Source organism: Pholcus phalangioides, unplaced genomic scaffold (assembly GCF_987345545.1).
Source record: "Pholcus phalangioides strain wild (caught in Gottingen) unplaced genomic scaffold, Ppha-v1.0 ptg000015l_1, whole genome shotgun sequence".
In the NCBI taxonomy this organism is placed as follows: domain Eukaryota; kingdom Metazoa; phylum Arthropoda; class Arachnida; order Araneae; family Pholcidae; genus Pholcus; species Pholcus phalangioides.
Window position 1 is genome coordinate 89,914,471 of NW_028301608.1, and position 14,071 is coordinate 89,928,541.

At 34.3% G+C, this 14,071-nt stretch overlaps 1 protein-coding gene across 4 annotated transcripts in view; it reads right to left on the bottom strand.

Moving 5' to 3' along the window:
* Positions 1–858: 858 nt before the first annotated feature.
* The window catches only part of stet (rhomboid serine protease stem cell tumor), a 209,190-nt gene continuing 195,977 nt past the window's right edge, over positions 859–14,071 (bottom strand). For all 4 annotated transcript variants that reach the window (XM_089244740.1, XM_089244738.1, XM_089244739.1 and 1 more), the window contains 5 exons: positions 7,844–7,986; positions 6,865–6,977; positions 6,494–6,594; positions 5,012–5,066; positions 859–4,070 (listed from right to left, as the gene is read on the bottom strand). In XM_089244740.1, the coding sequence (XP_089100866.1) occupies positions 3,838–4,070; positions 5,012–5,066; positions 6,494–6,594; positions 6,865–6,977; positions 7,844–7,986 (645 nt within the window). In that variant the 3' untranslated portion in view covers positions 859–3,837. The remainder of the gene's footprint in view (positions 4,071–5,011; positions 5,067–6,493; positions 6,595–6,864; positions 6,978–7,843; positions 7,987–14,071) is intronic.

A 14,071-nucleotide genomic window follows, 5' to 3' on the forward strand; every position in this document is an offset into this window, starting at 1 on the left:
TACTTTTTCTAATTTTTATTCTTGTTTCAAATTTGCATTTTATCACAAGTATTTTCAAAGGAATTTTAGGATTGTGCCAAATAAGATGTGCATTCATAGGGATTTGTGTTTAACTGAGTTTCCCAAAGTGGGTGTTATGATTTCGTGGGGAGCGATGGAATTGATTGACATTGAAGTGGGTCGACTGATAGAATCTACAGATACATCATGGAATTGTATGGGTTTGCTTTGCAAGGGTTGTCCAGAATGTGGAAAACAGCAATTCTGAGGAGGTGAGTGATGAGCCAGAAAGTTTTGGAGATTGGTGTAAAATTTAGATTAAATCAGTTTCTCAACCTTTTTTGCCTCATCGCCCCCTTCAGAAATATTTTTCTCTCCCCCCCCCCCCCAACACAATCTAACCCATAGGATCCTATGTTATACCCATAGCTTCTACCGCCCCCCTGAATCATTCCATCGCCCCCAGGGGGCGTTAACGCCCATGTTGGGAATCACTGCTCTAAATCTTCGTTATTGTGCTGATTTTGTTCATTTGTATCATCACACATCATTCACGTACTGAAATACAAAAACTCTCACTCCCTTAATTTTTTCATGGGGTTTTCCCTTATAATTTTTGTAAAAATTTACTTAATGTGCAAGATTCACTTTTTAAGTTCAAAAGTTTTGTGTCTCTGATATTCTTTTTCATGGAAGTGATTGGTTTCATGAGTCATTCAATAAATATCAAATCATCCATATTTTGTGATTACATAATAAATATTAAAAGTCATTAAAGTTTTTAAACTGACAGTTAAATTAATGCTATTGTGCATTGAATAATGCTTTGATGCAAATGATCACACAAAGAAACAAATATACACAAATTTATCTAACTTTATTAGAATATATTAATTCATGATTTAGAATTTCTTCTGTTCGTTTCACGGATTTCACAGACGCAAACACACACACAAAGGAATACGAAAAGAAGTAAATGGAATGACCGTTCTTTTTTTTTTTAACAAGGTGATAATCTACAGAACCATACATATTTATACATGTATATATTATTGAGAAATATTTTTTTCAGTTTTTCCATACACAAAAATACTCATGTAATCCAAAAATACCTAAAAAATTTTTTATTTTTCTCTTTTTTTTATTATTAAAGAAAGCGATGATCGAAGTACGAGAAGCAGAGACACTTTTTAGTTTTCCCTTTTGAAAATAAATTATTCATATTTATGTATAGAGGGAAGAAAATTTATAAATATTGGTATTTAACATCCAAAACATCAATTTTATGCTCCATTTTTTTTCTCCATTTAAGGGTTCATACTCTTTCGTAATAAAATAATTTATTTTTATAGTTTTCTGCTCTGTGAGGGGAAAATGTATGAAAAGATTTTAACAAAAAAAAATATTGAATAACTGTTTCCAAAAAAAAAAAAAATTACTTGAAAAATTTTCTGATAGATTTGACTAAAATAGTGTTATAAAAATAAGACTGACGTTAAAATTTACACAATTTATTGCTTCTAAAAAGTACTATGAAAAAGAAATTATAGTACAGTAAATGTGTTTCTACTGAATGATTATAGTGCAGAGAGAGTGTTTCTTTTCAAAATTCATAGCTGACACGTATAGCGAGTTTTTGTATAGTAAGAGCACGAACCCTTAAATTTCGGATATAAATAAAATTAAGATCCATAATTTTCCATTACTTTTCGCACACACAACCACAGAAACACTAGTACAGAATATACTTTTCATATCAAAGACAGGCGGGAAATACATTAATATGACTAGAATAGTTATATCGAAATCGTTTTGGTAATAGATTATCCATTAGTTCACGCACATTTTAAACGTACTGATTTGATACGTAAAACGCGGGGAAAAAACCAAACATATCACTTTATAAACAATTGTATGAGAGGAATTATTTAAACAATACGTATAAAGTTTTTTTTTTTGAAATGATAGAAACATTTCAAATAAATCGAAATTTTTCTACTTTTTATCGATACGTTTCAAGATTCAATTCGCGAAGAGATTCATTTTATTGTTTTTGTACTTGCGGCGGTTGGTTTTGAAACATAATATAATAATAACAGATTGAAGTTTTCACTTCTCTATAATATGCTAACAAATAAAGGGGATATCATGCCTTGTTCTTATATACACAATCAAATAAACATTTCGAAAACGAATAACACATTCAGTTTCGTTTACGGTCGAATGACCGATTTAATTTTGATGTTGGCATTTGGAAAATGAAAGAATTGTTTCCACGGTTCAAGTTTCCGTAATAAATGTTTTTCTTTTACAGTGGTCAAGCTGGGTCATTCTCTTTGTTTTCACGGGTATCGATTTTCTTATTCATTTTCCACTCATGTCAAATCTCTGTACATCATCTACGGTAGCATTCAAATTAAATTGAAAAAAAAGACATTTTTTTTTTAGCATTAGCTATCAAGAATTTAAATTTCGTTCAATTAATATCATACCAACAACTATTATAGAGGGAATTTTTTTATTTGGACCATGAAAAACATATAGTTAAGATAATATGGTTGTCAAACGGAATCCACTGGATATCTATTTAAATATTTGAAATTGTTGTTGTCCTCCCTCGGGACTCTTAGAAATATCAGACATTTAAAAACCAGGTTTTATATCGAGAATCAATTGCCAAATTAATTTATCCGGTTTTATCTTATATTATAAATTCTTTTGAAATTTTACTTCAGATATAACCGACATATTCACTGTATTAGAAGAAAGCTATAATTAAATCAAATTTTAAAGGAATTAAATTTTAAGATCATCGATTGAATTTTTAAGATCAAGGCGCACGTTTCGTGTTTGTAGATAAAAACCACACACACTCTATGCGTCGATTCCTTTCTACATTAAACAATATACAGTAAAACCTCTCAGTTTGTGGACACCGGCGTGCAGAAAAGTTCGTCCGTGAAAGAGGTGTGACCGTTAGGGTTTGAAATGCGTACTTTCGTTACACAAGGAAAAGTTATCTGGCCGTAAAAGAGAGTGGGGGGGGGGGTGGCCGTTAAGAGGGGTTTTACTGTATTTAAAAACAAAAGAAAATTCTCAAAAAAACGTAAGCATGCATCTCAGAATAAAGAATAATGTGTAACCAAAATTTTCGAAATTCAATCGATAACACATGACGGGTATATGAAGTTGGTTCAGTGATTTTGATAAAGACGGGTGTCTACGGCCAAAAGTAACAGAGACGGTATTTACAATTTTCGATTCACGCACATATATGTACAAACATTTCTATCTACATTTACTGACCATTCCCTGCAGTTGTATATTAAAACAAATTCACATTCATCAAAATGCAGAAATAAATTTTTTTCCTGCCTTGATTTCAATAATATAAAACTCTGGAAAAATTCTTTTGTTACATAAAAAAAACTTAAAATTCAATTTACATATAAAAGTTCATCTACCGGTTAAAATCCTTCTCGAAGAGAGAGAGAGAGAGAGAGATGAAGAGTCAAATATTGATTAGGAGGGCACTCGTTAAAGTTCTCTCTCTACGTTATTTGATGCAATATTTGACTTTTAGTTTCACAGGAAGAAAAAAGTACACTTCTTTTTTTAAAATTTCTTTATGAAACTATTCACACACATTCCATTGGATTTGATTATCATGTCCACGGTTCCTCTATGTTTTCTTGAGACATTTGTAGAAGACACGGTGATTCGATAAGTTACACACGTTGTGGATGCGTACAATTATTATTCCCTGAGGAGAGTTGAGAAATGGCGAATATTCGTCTCTCTTTTTTTGATAATATGTATATTAACAGAAGTTCATTTTCAATAATTGAAGACGTTGAAGAGTACAGCGAATAGAGTACACGCGGCGTATACTCCTAGTGCCACCCACCATAACACTTGTTCGTGGAGTTTCTGTTCGAAGTTTTTTAGGACGAGGAGACCGATTGTTAGACCCGCTAAGGCCCCCGTTAGATGAGCGACGTAAGACACCGGAGGTCCTTCTTGTTCGATGGCGTACCTGTCGTAGATGGCGAAACCAACGTCTGCACTTGCTATAATAGGAAAAAATAGAAGAAAAAAACCGTATGAATAATTAACATTTTTTTTAAAATAATCTATAATGAATAATAATATATTTCGAGTTGAAGTTTAACACATTTGCATCCGTAAATGGCGGGAATAATACACCAATCACCCAATAATACGCTTGCACAGTAATTAAAAGCACGTTTCCTTGTTGATGTGTACTGATAAGCTTCAAGTAGCGAGTTTAGAGTAAGGGTTTCCAACCTATTATGCTCCACGGACACTTTATGCCAATAAGACGAAGGCAACGGACCCCTTTACCACAGAATATTCAGCACATCGAATGAAACGAAGGCAGAGATGCAGGCGATGTGTCGGAGTAGCTGGAGTATCGAAATATCCCGTATTTTACGAGACACAAATATCAACACATTTGGCTCTTGGGAGGGGCGATCTCCCTCATTGCCCTTCTCTGGGTCCGCGCTTGTCACGAACTCCCTTGGAATCTCTTCCAAGGACCTCGGCCGAGATCCAACGGCTAGTTCGAATTTGCGCCAGCCGTGTTCCCATTAGTTTAGAGCAGTGTTTCCCAAAGTGGGCAATATTGCCCCCCCCCCCGGTGGGCGATGGGAAGGTCCAAGGGGGTGATAGAAGCTACGGGTATAAGAAAGGAATCTATGGGTTCGCTTGAGTTGGAGGGCGATGAGAGAAAAATTTCTTTGAAGAAGGGGCAATGGAACAAAAAGTTTGGGAAACTGGTTTAGACATACTTTATTTAAAAATAAATTTAATTCGATCAGATTCATATGAAATGAATTAAATATATTAATTTACGTTTTTGCAGAAATGGAAATAAAAGATCAAATGTGTGCAAAACTTCCATAGAATACTCGTATTTTAGATTTAAAAAGTTCACAATGAATGAATGAGTCAGTGAATACTGGTTGGATATATTTCAGGCACTCACCTATCACGAAGATTCCGCACAACCTTGCAAGGCCGAACTCCATCTGATTATAATTCTGTGAAAAAAAAACGAAAAAATAAACTTCATTTTTGTTCAATAATTACGAAAATTTATACAGAAATATTTGATAAAATGAATTTCAGTTGGACAAAAATAAATTATTGAACAGTCACACAATCTGTCTTATTAAGTTATGACGAAATCATTTTTTTTGAAATTCATAAATTTTTAATTACTACAACAGCTACGACTATTTTTTATATTTAAATTGAAAGTTAAAAATCTAATAATTTATGTTAGATTTTTGAAACCAGTACTACATCATGAGATTTGTGATTTATGTTTTGTAATTAAAATGTTCAATTTTTTCAAGATTAATTACTAATGTTTGTAAATTTTTTATGTTTTGTAATTAAAATGTTCAATTTTTTCAAGATTAATTACTAATGATACACATTAGGGGAGACCGGGGCTAGTTGGCATGATGGGCGAGTTGACATACAGCTTCTCTTTTCTACCGAAGTGAGAGCTGAAGTATTAAACCATATTTAGTATCAAACCACCTGAGAATGTTGCATCATCCATTGTAGTTTCAGCGTGATTCGAGCTCCTAGAGAGAAAAAACTGCAAGTTTTTTGTTTTTCTGCCAGGTAAGTATTTCTTTTTGCACTCAAAGTTGTTATTCCGCGAAGCCTATGCATATGTTGAGACGTTTTCAATAGCTGTGATAGAGTGGTCAATAACGTTTGTATTCAAGTGCTGAAATGCTTCATATGGAACAGTGAGGCAGCCCTCTTGTGTGAAGATTCATGGTGGGACAAGCCGGCATTCTATCTGACGAGCTTGTTGGCATAGAGCAAAAGTCATATACTGTACCAATAATTTACCGATGCGGTATAACCGCAGCAAAATTGTGCGAAAATTACAACCACCAGTGAGCGATCGATCTACTTTCTTGGTGGACGTGAAGCAGTGAATGATCACTTTGTTGTTCTTTTTGAGTTTTTGTAACTTTTCCCTCTCTTTTTACATTCGTTTTCTACTTCAAAATATTGAATGCTTAACATGCAGATAATTTTTTCCTACATTTTTTGTATCGAAGAAAAAGTTGCTCAGTTACTAAGTTACGATTCTACAGATTCTATCAACCATCATGCTATGCCAACTTACTCCAGAGGTTGTGTCAACTTGTCCCACATATGGGGTAAGTTTGCGTAGTTTTCTATAATTTTTATTAAAACAAATTTGACGAAATGAGCATACAATTTTAAATGATATTTTCAACTTTAATCTGTTGCCAATGAGTACCGCTTTCCGCAGCATCAGTCAGATTTACTGTAACTATTATGGAAAAGAGTAGAAAAATCAAAAAGTCAAAACTGTGCCAACTAGCCGCTGTCTTCTCTGCGAATTTGTGACCTTTAAGAGTAATATGCAGTTTATTGTACATGTAAAGAAAATATTAACAAAAACAAAACTCACTAGAACGACGTTTGCTAAGTGAGCCGCTAAAAGTGCATAAACTCCACCAGAAGCTCCGACTAGATACACATCAGTATCAAAAACAGAAGTACCCAGAGAACCTAAAAATTATCAAATTTAAACATCATATATATAATACAAATTATTTAATAATTACATAACAATTATTTCATCGTCATCATTCAATTTATCATCATCATTACATTTTCCGAATCAATATTTCGTATAGGAATCGACTTATTACGCAATCATATAGACTAAAAACGTAATTAGCTAATTGAATTTGCAATTTCAATTTAATTATGGAAATAAATTTGCATATAAATAAAATTTTTGAATATATATATACGGCCATGTGAAATGATGCATACCTGCTAGTACCCCCGCCATATAAACGGTGCCTATCCTTAACGATCCGTGCACCATCTCTAAAGGTAAACCTACCAAAACCTGAACAAGTAGGTTGAACAACAAATGAATCCATCTAAAGACGAGGAAAAAAACTAAGTATTAGGGAAAAAGAATACATTTATTTATATAGCATAATTTAAAAAAAATGTCATTTATTAGGCACTATAAAAGTAGGGGTGATTTAATAAAATCATATAAAGCCATTGCTGAATGTGTAACTAGCATCAAATACAGTGTGCATAAATTGTCTAATATAGTTTAAGCATTAATAAAAATTGAAGAAATAATCGGTATATTTGAATGTGGTTTGCGAAAAAGTTATTCTCACGAAGGGGGATTTTTTTTTGTGCAGAAAAAGTTTAGTTTGAATTTTAGTTAATAGAGGTCATTGCATGAAAGCAAATCGGAATTTTGTACACGAAACTTTCTTCGATCACTTCTGTGTTCGAAACGTTCGTAAAGCTTTCTGTGGCTTAGACGAAACAACCTCACCTTGTGCTTTATTTACCAATGTCAACATCACAATGAATACCTTATGTTTTCGAAAGCCTTATATTCCCGCGCGAGTCAGGAAAATTCAGAAATGAGCTGTTACACTCACACACCTTGTATTTTGTAGGACTCTGGTTTGCACACTTCCAGTGATTTGCTTTCCTGAAACACCCTCTACTAACAAAAAATTGATTTTTTTTTTCTGTAAAAAAATTTTTTTTCTTCTAAAAAACCTCTTTTCGTGAGAGTGGCTTTTTCACAAACCCCATTCAAATATATCAATTCTTTCAACTTCTACGAATTTTCAAACTATTTACGAATTTATGGGACACTGTACTTTCTCGAGGCTACACGTAAAATGAATGTCTGTGAATATTGAATGGCAAGAAGGGAAATTGTCCTGTTTTTAAAATTTTGCGTGATGTCAATTAAATAATTTTGACTTACCCCGCATGTAGGACCATGTAGAATATGAACCTCCAGACTTCTAGCCTTTTGTCTGGTCTGTATATGAATAGACTATCGATAGGCACAGGACCCGTTGTCGTCACAGAGCCCATGGTGACTGTATAATAAGTGAAAAATCCCAGCTGTAAGGAAAACAAAAATTAGAAAATTAATTTTTGACTCTCATTTTCGGTAAACTTTCATCATTAAAGACGTCATAACATTCAACATCAGCCAGCGATTAAAAAATAGACCTATTTCGTAACGTACATATATATACAATTCAAGCACCAAAGAGTTTTAAAAGCTTTTTTTTTTTTGAGACTGCTTCCTCTCCTTGGGACTATTTTTAAAATGTGCGACCGTGACATTGGCATTCCTCCGGTATCTTTGATGTTAACGAGCGGAAAAAAAGAAGAGCAAAAAAAAGTATTATTTATATACATATGGTACACGTATGTACTTATAAAAGTCGTTATGTCAATTAACTCTGCCCAAGTAGCTAACGGGTTCCTTTAAAAGCGGTCCTCATTAGTACACAAACAGCGGAAAAATCTATGTAATAAGTTATAAATAATCGCAGTCACTGAAGATGTTTAGCCCCTCCATACTTAAGAGCCAAAACTGATTTGAAAAAAGTTTTTTTGATTGATTTGTCTTTATTGTATGTCAAAATGTCCTTTAAAAAGAAAAATAATAATAGTTAATTAAATAAATAATTTATTTATTTCGGCCAATATCTTTAGTGTAGGACCATACGATTTAAGTTCACATGTGTATCCCAGGTCTTGAAAAAAGAATTATTAAAAAATAATTTAAAACCGTTAAAAATAATCGAGATCGAGCGAAAAGATATAAATTGCGTATTTGTCCGTCATTTTATGCTGTTCTTTTTCCAACTTTTCTCCGATTTTTGAATTCAGATATCTGAACGAATATTGCACTTGGAATAGTGGAATGTTTTTTGTTTTCCTCAGGCGAAACAGGGCAACAGTTTTCTAATTGGGGTTTTTTAGGACAGTGTGTCCATATAGAAATTTAGATTTTGTTTCAAAAACAAGCCCTTTAAAATGGTAACAATGTGTTTGGAAAAAACTTCAGACCAGAAAATTTTGACTTTATTGAGAGGTGGCTCCCTAGAGAGGTTTTAAAAAATGTGTCATTTTTCTATTTATTCTTTATTAAACTTTCGAAAGAAACGTTAAATGATTTTGGCTTGCTCCTTGGGATGGGTTTTGTTGCAATACTCTAATTAGTGCACAAAAGCCAACATTTAGTAAAGCACGAAAATCGCAGTATTTTGAGTTGTTATCGTTCATAAATTATAGGTCGTGATCAGAAACGAACTTGCGTGACAGTGGGTCGTAAAAAAATTATAAAATTCACTTATTACATAGAGCCTAATTTTTTCAATTTGCCTTCAGCTGCTTGAAATTCTATCAATAAATAGATAAGCAATGTCCGAATTTCTCATATTTATGCCTTTTTTTTGCAAACATACTCGCATATACCAGTATTCGACAATTTATTTTTAACACTTTGACGGAATTTTTTTTTCAGCTGTTTAATAACCTCTGAAGTTGTCCCGGGTTGTGATCATCAAATTCTTTACAAGCTTGTGTAAAACTGCTGAAACATGATGAGACGAAAAAATTCAGTTTGGTGTGGGGGTGCACTCATCAGGTGTGCACTCACAGTAATATTAATGAAAAAATAATAACTTTTTTTTATTAATTATTAAACCAGATGGCTCATTTAATTATGAATTTAAATGTGGAAAAAAAAATAAAGAAAAAATTATTCATTCAGCAGAAAAGGCCTTGCGTCTGATATGAGCGGCCCTGGAAACAGTATGATGCGAGATTTCAGTCGGATTTTTGGAAATTCGAGCCATAGTTTACATCATTATGAATTCTATAAAGGTTCTTACTTCTATAAAAAAAAAAAAGAGAACAAGACATATGAATAGAGTCCAGGAATAGCAATATATAATTTTATGTAGAGGGTAAATATTCTATATAGAAAGTTTGAGGCCTTCTTACGGGTTAGGATAAAAACTGCCGAAAAAGAAGTAGAAAAATGATTTTTTTGGCCAAAAAAAAAGAAAAAAAAAGAGGGGATGGAAACATCACGAAAGAGCAAGAAATGAATGATCATATTAAAAAGGAAAAAAAATTATATTCCTCTAAAAAGTTATCTTTGTCTCAGGAAATGGTAAACGCCATTAACGTTTTTGCACCCGTTCTTCAACTGTTCATTTCCCTCCAACTCAAGATTTTGCAAAAAAAAAGGATTGCGCGGCTTCCTTTTCCATTCAACATTAAGATTTACTTACTAAGGCTCACTTTGGGCCCCCTAACGTCAAATCCATCGCCTTCTTTAATAACTGAGAGAAATAGAAGTTGTATGCGTGAAATATTAAAAAAATTTGGGGGAAAAGGTGACCCGTTAAAAAATTCTATTTCTGGAAATGATTCAAACAGGGCCTACGTCCGATTTAGTTTTTTTAAGCAGAACCCTTTACTTTTTATTTATATCTAACACGTTTTTTTAAAGGAATAATTAATGATAGTCACGTTCCATACTCTATATAGTTGTGTTTATATACACGCATTTAAACTATATATAGGTGGGACTTTTACGAATTATTAATTATTATTTATTAATTATTATATATAGAGCTTTTCTTTCATGAATTCGAAACATATACGTTGTGGGGGGGGGGAATTATTTTAGTCAAACATTGGAAGTTAGTTGTATATTTTTAGTTGTAAAAGGAACCAATTATAAGTGTAAAATTCTTATATGTATAAAATTTATTTTCAAATAAAAAAAATAATGATGATCAACACAATTTTCATTTTAAAATAGTTTTTAAAAATCCAAAATTGAAAAATTTCTTATACTTCAATTTTTTTTTACAAATTTCGAATCTTTTATTGAAAAGATTCGAGAGAAGCTATTCTTCAAGCTAAAGCTTGACCAGAAGTTTAGTTACTTGTACTTGAAAGCATTGCTGAAAAGTTAGTTGCGCATTGTTGAAAACTTTAATTAACCAAAGTATTGATCAACGTTTTTGACATATGTTGAAAGAAACTGACCAAGCTGATGTCCAGAGCATTGTTAAAATAATAACCACAGCTTTGTTAAAGTGTTTGTTGGTTAGAGCATTCTTGAAAGTACAAGTTCGAACATTGGAAAAAAAAAACTTTTTTGGCTAATGCATTGTTAGGACACATTTTATGGTGACTATACGTTAAAAAAAATCGTCAATCAATATTTTTGCAACAAATAATGCACTTGAAATTCTTCTAAAAATTTAATTTTCAGCGTATATTTTCGGGAAGATTCCACATCACATTAATACAGAAATTACCAGAATCGTTTAACCCTTTTGCAGCATTGACGCGATATCTCACCCTATAAAAGTCTTTTATTTTAGCAATGGCAAGCACAAATATTTTGCGAAGCTGATTTCCTAATGAAGCACATTTCCCTCTTGACTAATAGAACACTATTCCCCTTATTTCGCCTGTTAAAAGTTTTAAGAAAGCCTACCATATTAAAAAAGAAGAAAAACATACAGTGTTTTACGTGGGGGAGGGGGGGGGGTGTTTTGCTATGCCGGGGGTGTTTTTTAAAGGGTTAAAAATCCATTCAAAGAGCGTGCAGCAGGCAGTGATTAGTATTAGTGTAGCAAGTAATAATTCCACTTTGGATCTGATGTGCATTACGGCAAAACGACCAATATATTGGTCAGCTATTTTCTTAATAAAAACCAATTTCCCGTTACAAAGACGGGCCTTGTCTAGGGTGAAGGGGAGGGGGCATAATTTGAGAAAGAGAGAAGGTTAAGGTAGGCCCAAGATAAGGACTGATAAGGGACCTTTAAGGGTCAACAGAAGCGTGACACAACATGTTCATGACCCGAAAGGAAAGGAAATGCTTAGTTACAGTCTTGTGAAGATCACAAGACCGTTCTCTTGGTATTAAGGAAACCAAATGGAATACTAATTATTCTATGCATTAGATTTTATTGGTTGAAAAGACTTTAGACACGAGCAAAAAAAAACTCAGTAATTTCGGGACACCAGTAGTCTTCCACGAATGTGCCTCGACGCTTCACTTGTGACAAAGCATTAAACTCAAATTAGTAGCTTATGGTGTCTAGTGAAAGTAAAAAAAAGACACGATACGATACGTTAGGTGGAAAGTCATAGGAGCAGACATCCTGCGGACAACGAGTGAATCTATTGTCACTTTCTGCGTACGAGACGTGCTTTGACGCAGTTCGGTAATCTTTGATGCTATCCGCACACCCCTTACTTATAGTGGGCACCGCATGCGTGTGTGTGTGCGGTGCGTCGCATTTGACACGCAGGAAGTGAAAGCTCAATCACGTCAACCTCACCTTCTTTAATTTTTTTATTTTCCAACTATGGTATTCACGCAACCTTGAACACGCGTCACAAGGCGCTAATCATGTTATTTGAGGACCTGAACCATGATGGACCTCGACAAGGGCGGTAAAAAGACAAGAAGAAGAACACAAAACAGTTACTAGGAAATATATGTATAAAAAAATCGTCTCAAGATGTTCTTCGGAGCGTAATCAACGGCACGAGTGTGTGTGTACGCAAACTGCTTATTTTGAAGAGATGCTGATGCTGATGTCCTCTATTTCTTGAAGGCATACGCCTTTTATTCAACTTCCCGTTCCTTCATACAGTACAGTGGAACCTCGTTTATACGACGTTCAGGAGGCCGGATTAAAACGTCGTATAAATGCGTTAGCTTCACAACTGAGATTTCTTTTAAAAAAATAAATAATATCCCCCCCCCCTCCCAAAAGACATTCAAAACACAGCCCATGCCGCTTAATGTGATCCCATCAGGGCTCAGGTTTTCTGACAACAATAACTAAATGATAACCATATCCAAGAATGTCCAGTTCGCAAGTACGGGGGTTGCAACGGAAGAAAAATTGATAGCATTATCTGAAGTCCCAATAACTATAAACTAATTTTTTTTTTCCACGTTATGGTATTGGTCCGTTCCGTTCCTCACAAAAGTGATAACAATACCCATAATCACATTATTCGTGATTCTAATAGGCAGTATCAACTGTATTAAGAATTTTAATTTGTTTAATTGCATCTCCAATCCTGTTATAGTATGTCCTTAGTATGCAGATTCCAGTCACTAGTATGTCAAGGTCATGCCACCCCCTCCCGCAACCTGCAGCAGGGCCCTTAGGCTGGGACAAAAAATTATGAGAATCGGGCTCTGTCAGCACCGCCCTTGTAGGGGCCATGATCAAGGTTGCCGTAAGGATACTCTTCGTTTGACGATGGAAATATTCAGTGCTCGCGACTCGAGAAAGGTTGAAGAGCCCCGATGTACAGGAACCGATTGCTATCCAAGCCAAACGTCGAATAAATGTGAGAGTCGTATAAATGAGAGACGTATAAACGAAGTTTCACTGTACGTAATATGTGTCGGCGATGCCCGAATCGAATTGCATGAGAGATAGTTGCGTGATGGAAACAGATAGTGGTATTCACTAGATGTGCGTGATGAATTCAATAGAATATTCACAAAACCAAGTCGCGTGCTCGAATGTTTGAGTTACGATCAACTCACGACAGGGATTTGTCGCACATTCATCTGCGCCCCCCTCCATTCACAACAAATATGAATGCAGCAGAGCAGGAAGGCACAAATCACACTATGATGGTGGCCATGCATCTCGGACGTATATATTGGAATTCTTTTTTTGGGTCACATCACGAAACCTGTCGTATAATCTCACTACCCATTCCGATTAACGCGACGGAAGCACAGTTAAATGACCAGTCGGTATCAATCTAGAAATGGTGATACGATTTTTACGATCGCATTTCTGCACAGTCATGCACAACCATACGGAAGTCAAAGTTGAAATATTAGGATCAGAGATGAATCATCAAGCCGTCAAACTGATGATGACACACGCATGTTGAGACATCTCGCCACTTCACTAACCAAAAGGAATTTGGATTGAGTTCACTGTACCTGCCATTAGCGGTGTGTGTATCATCATTCATACAAAAAAAATCATTCCGACAGGATTTCTAATATTTTTAATAATAATTTTCCTGTGCATTGACGCATACACCATGATAATCGATCGATCGATCGATCGATTTCTATAATCCTAACGGTCAGTGGTTTGACACCGGAACAAAC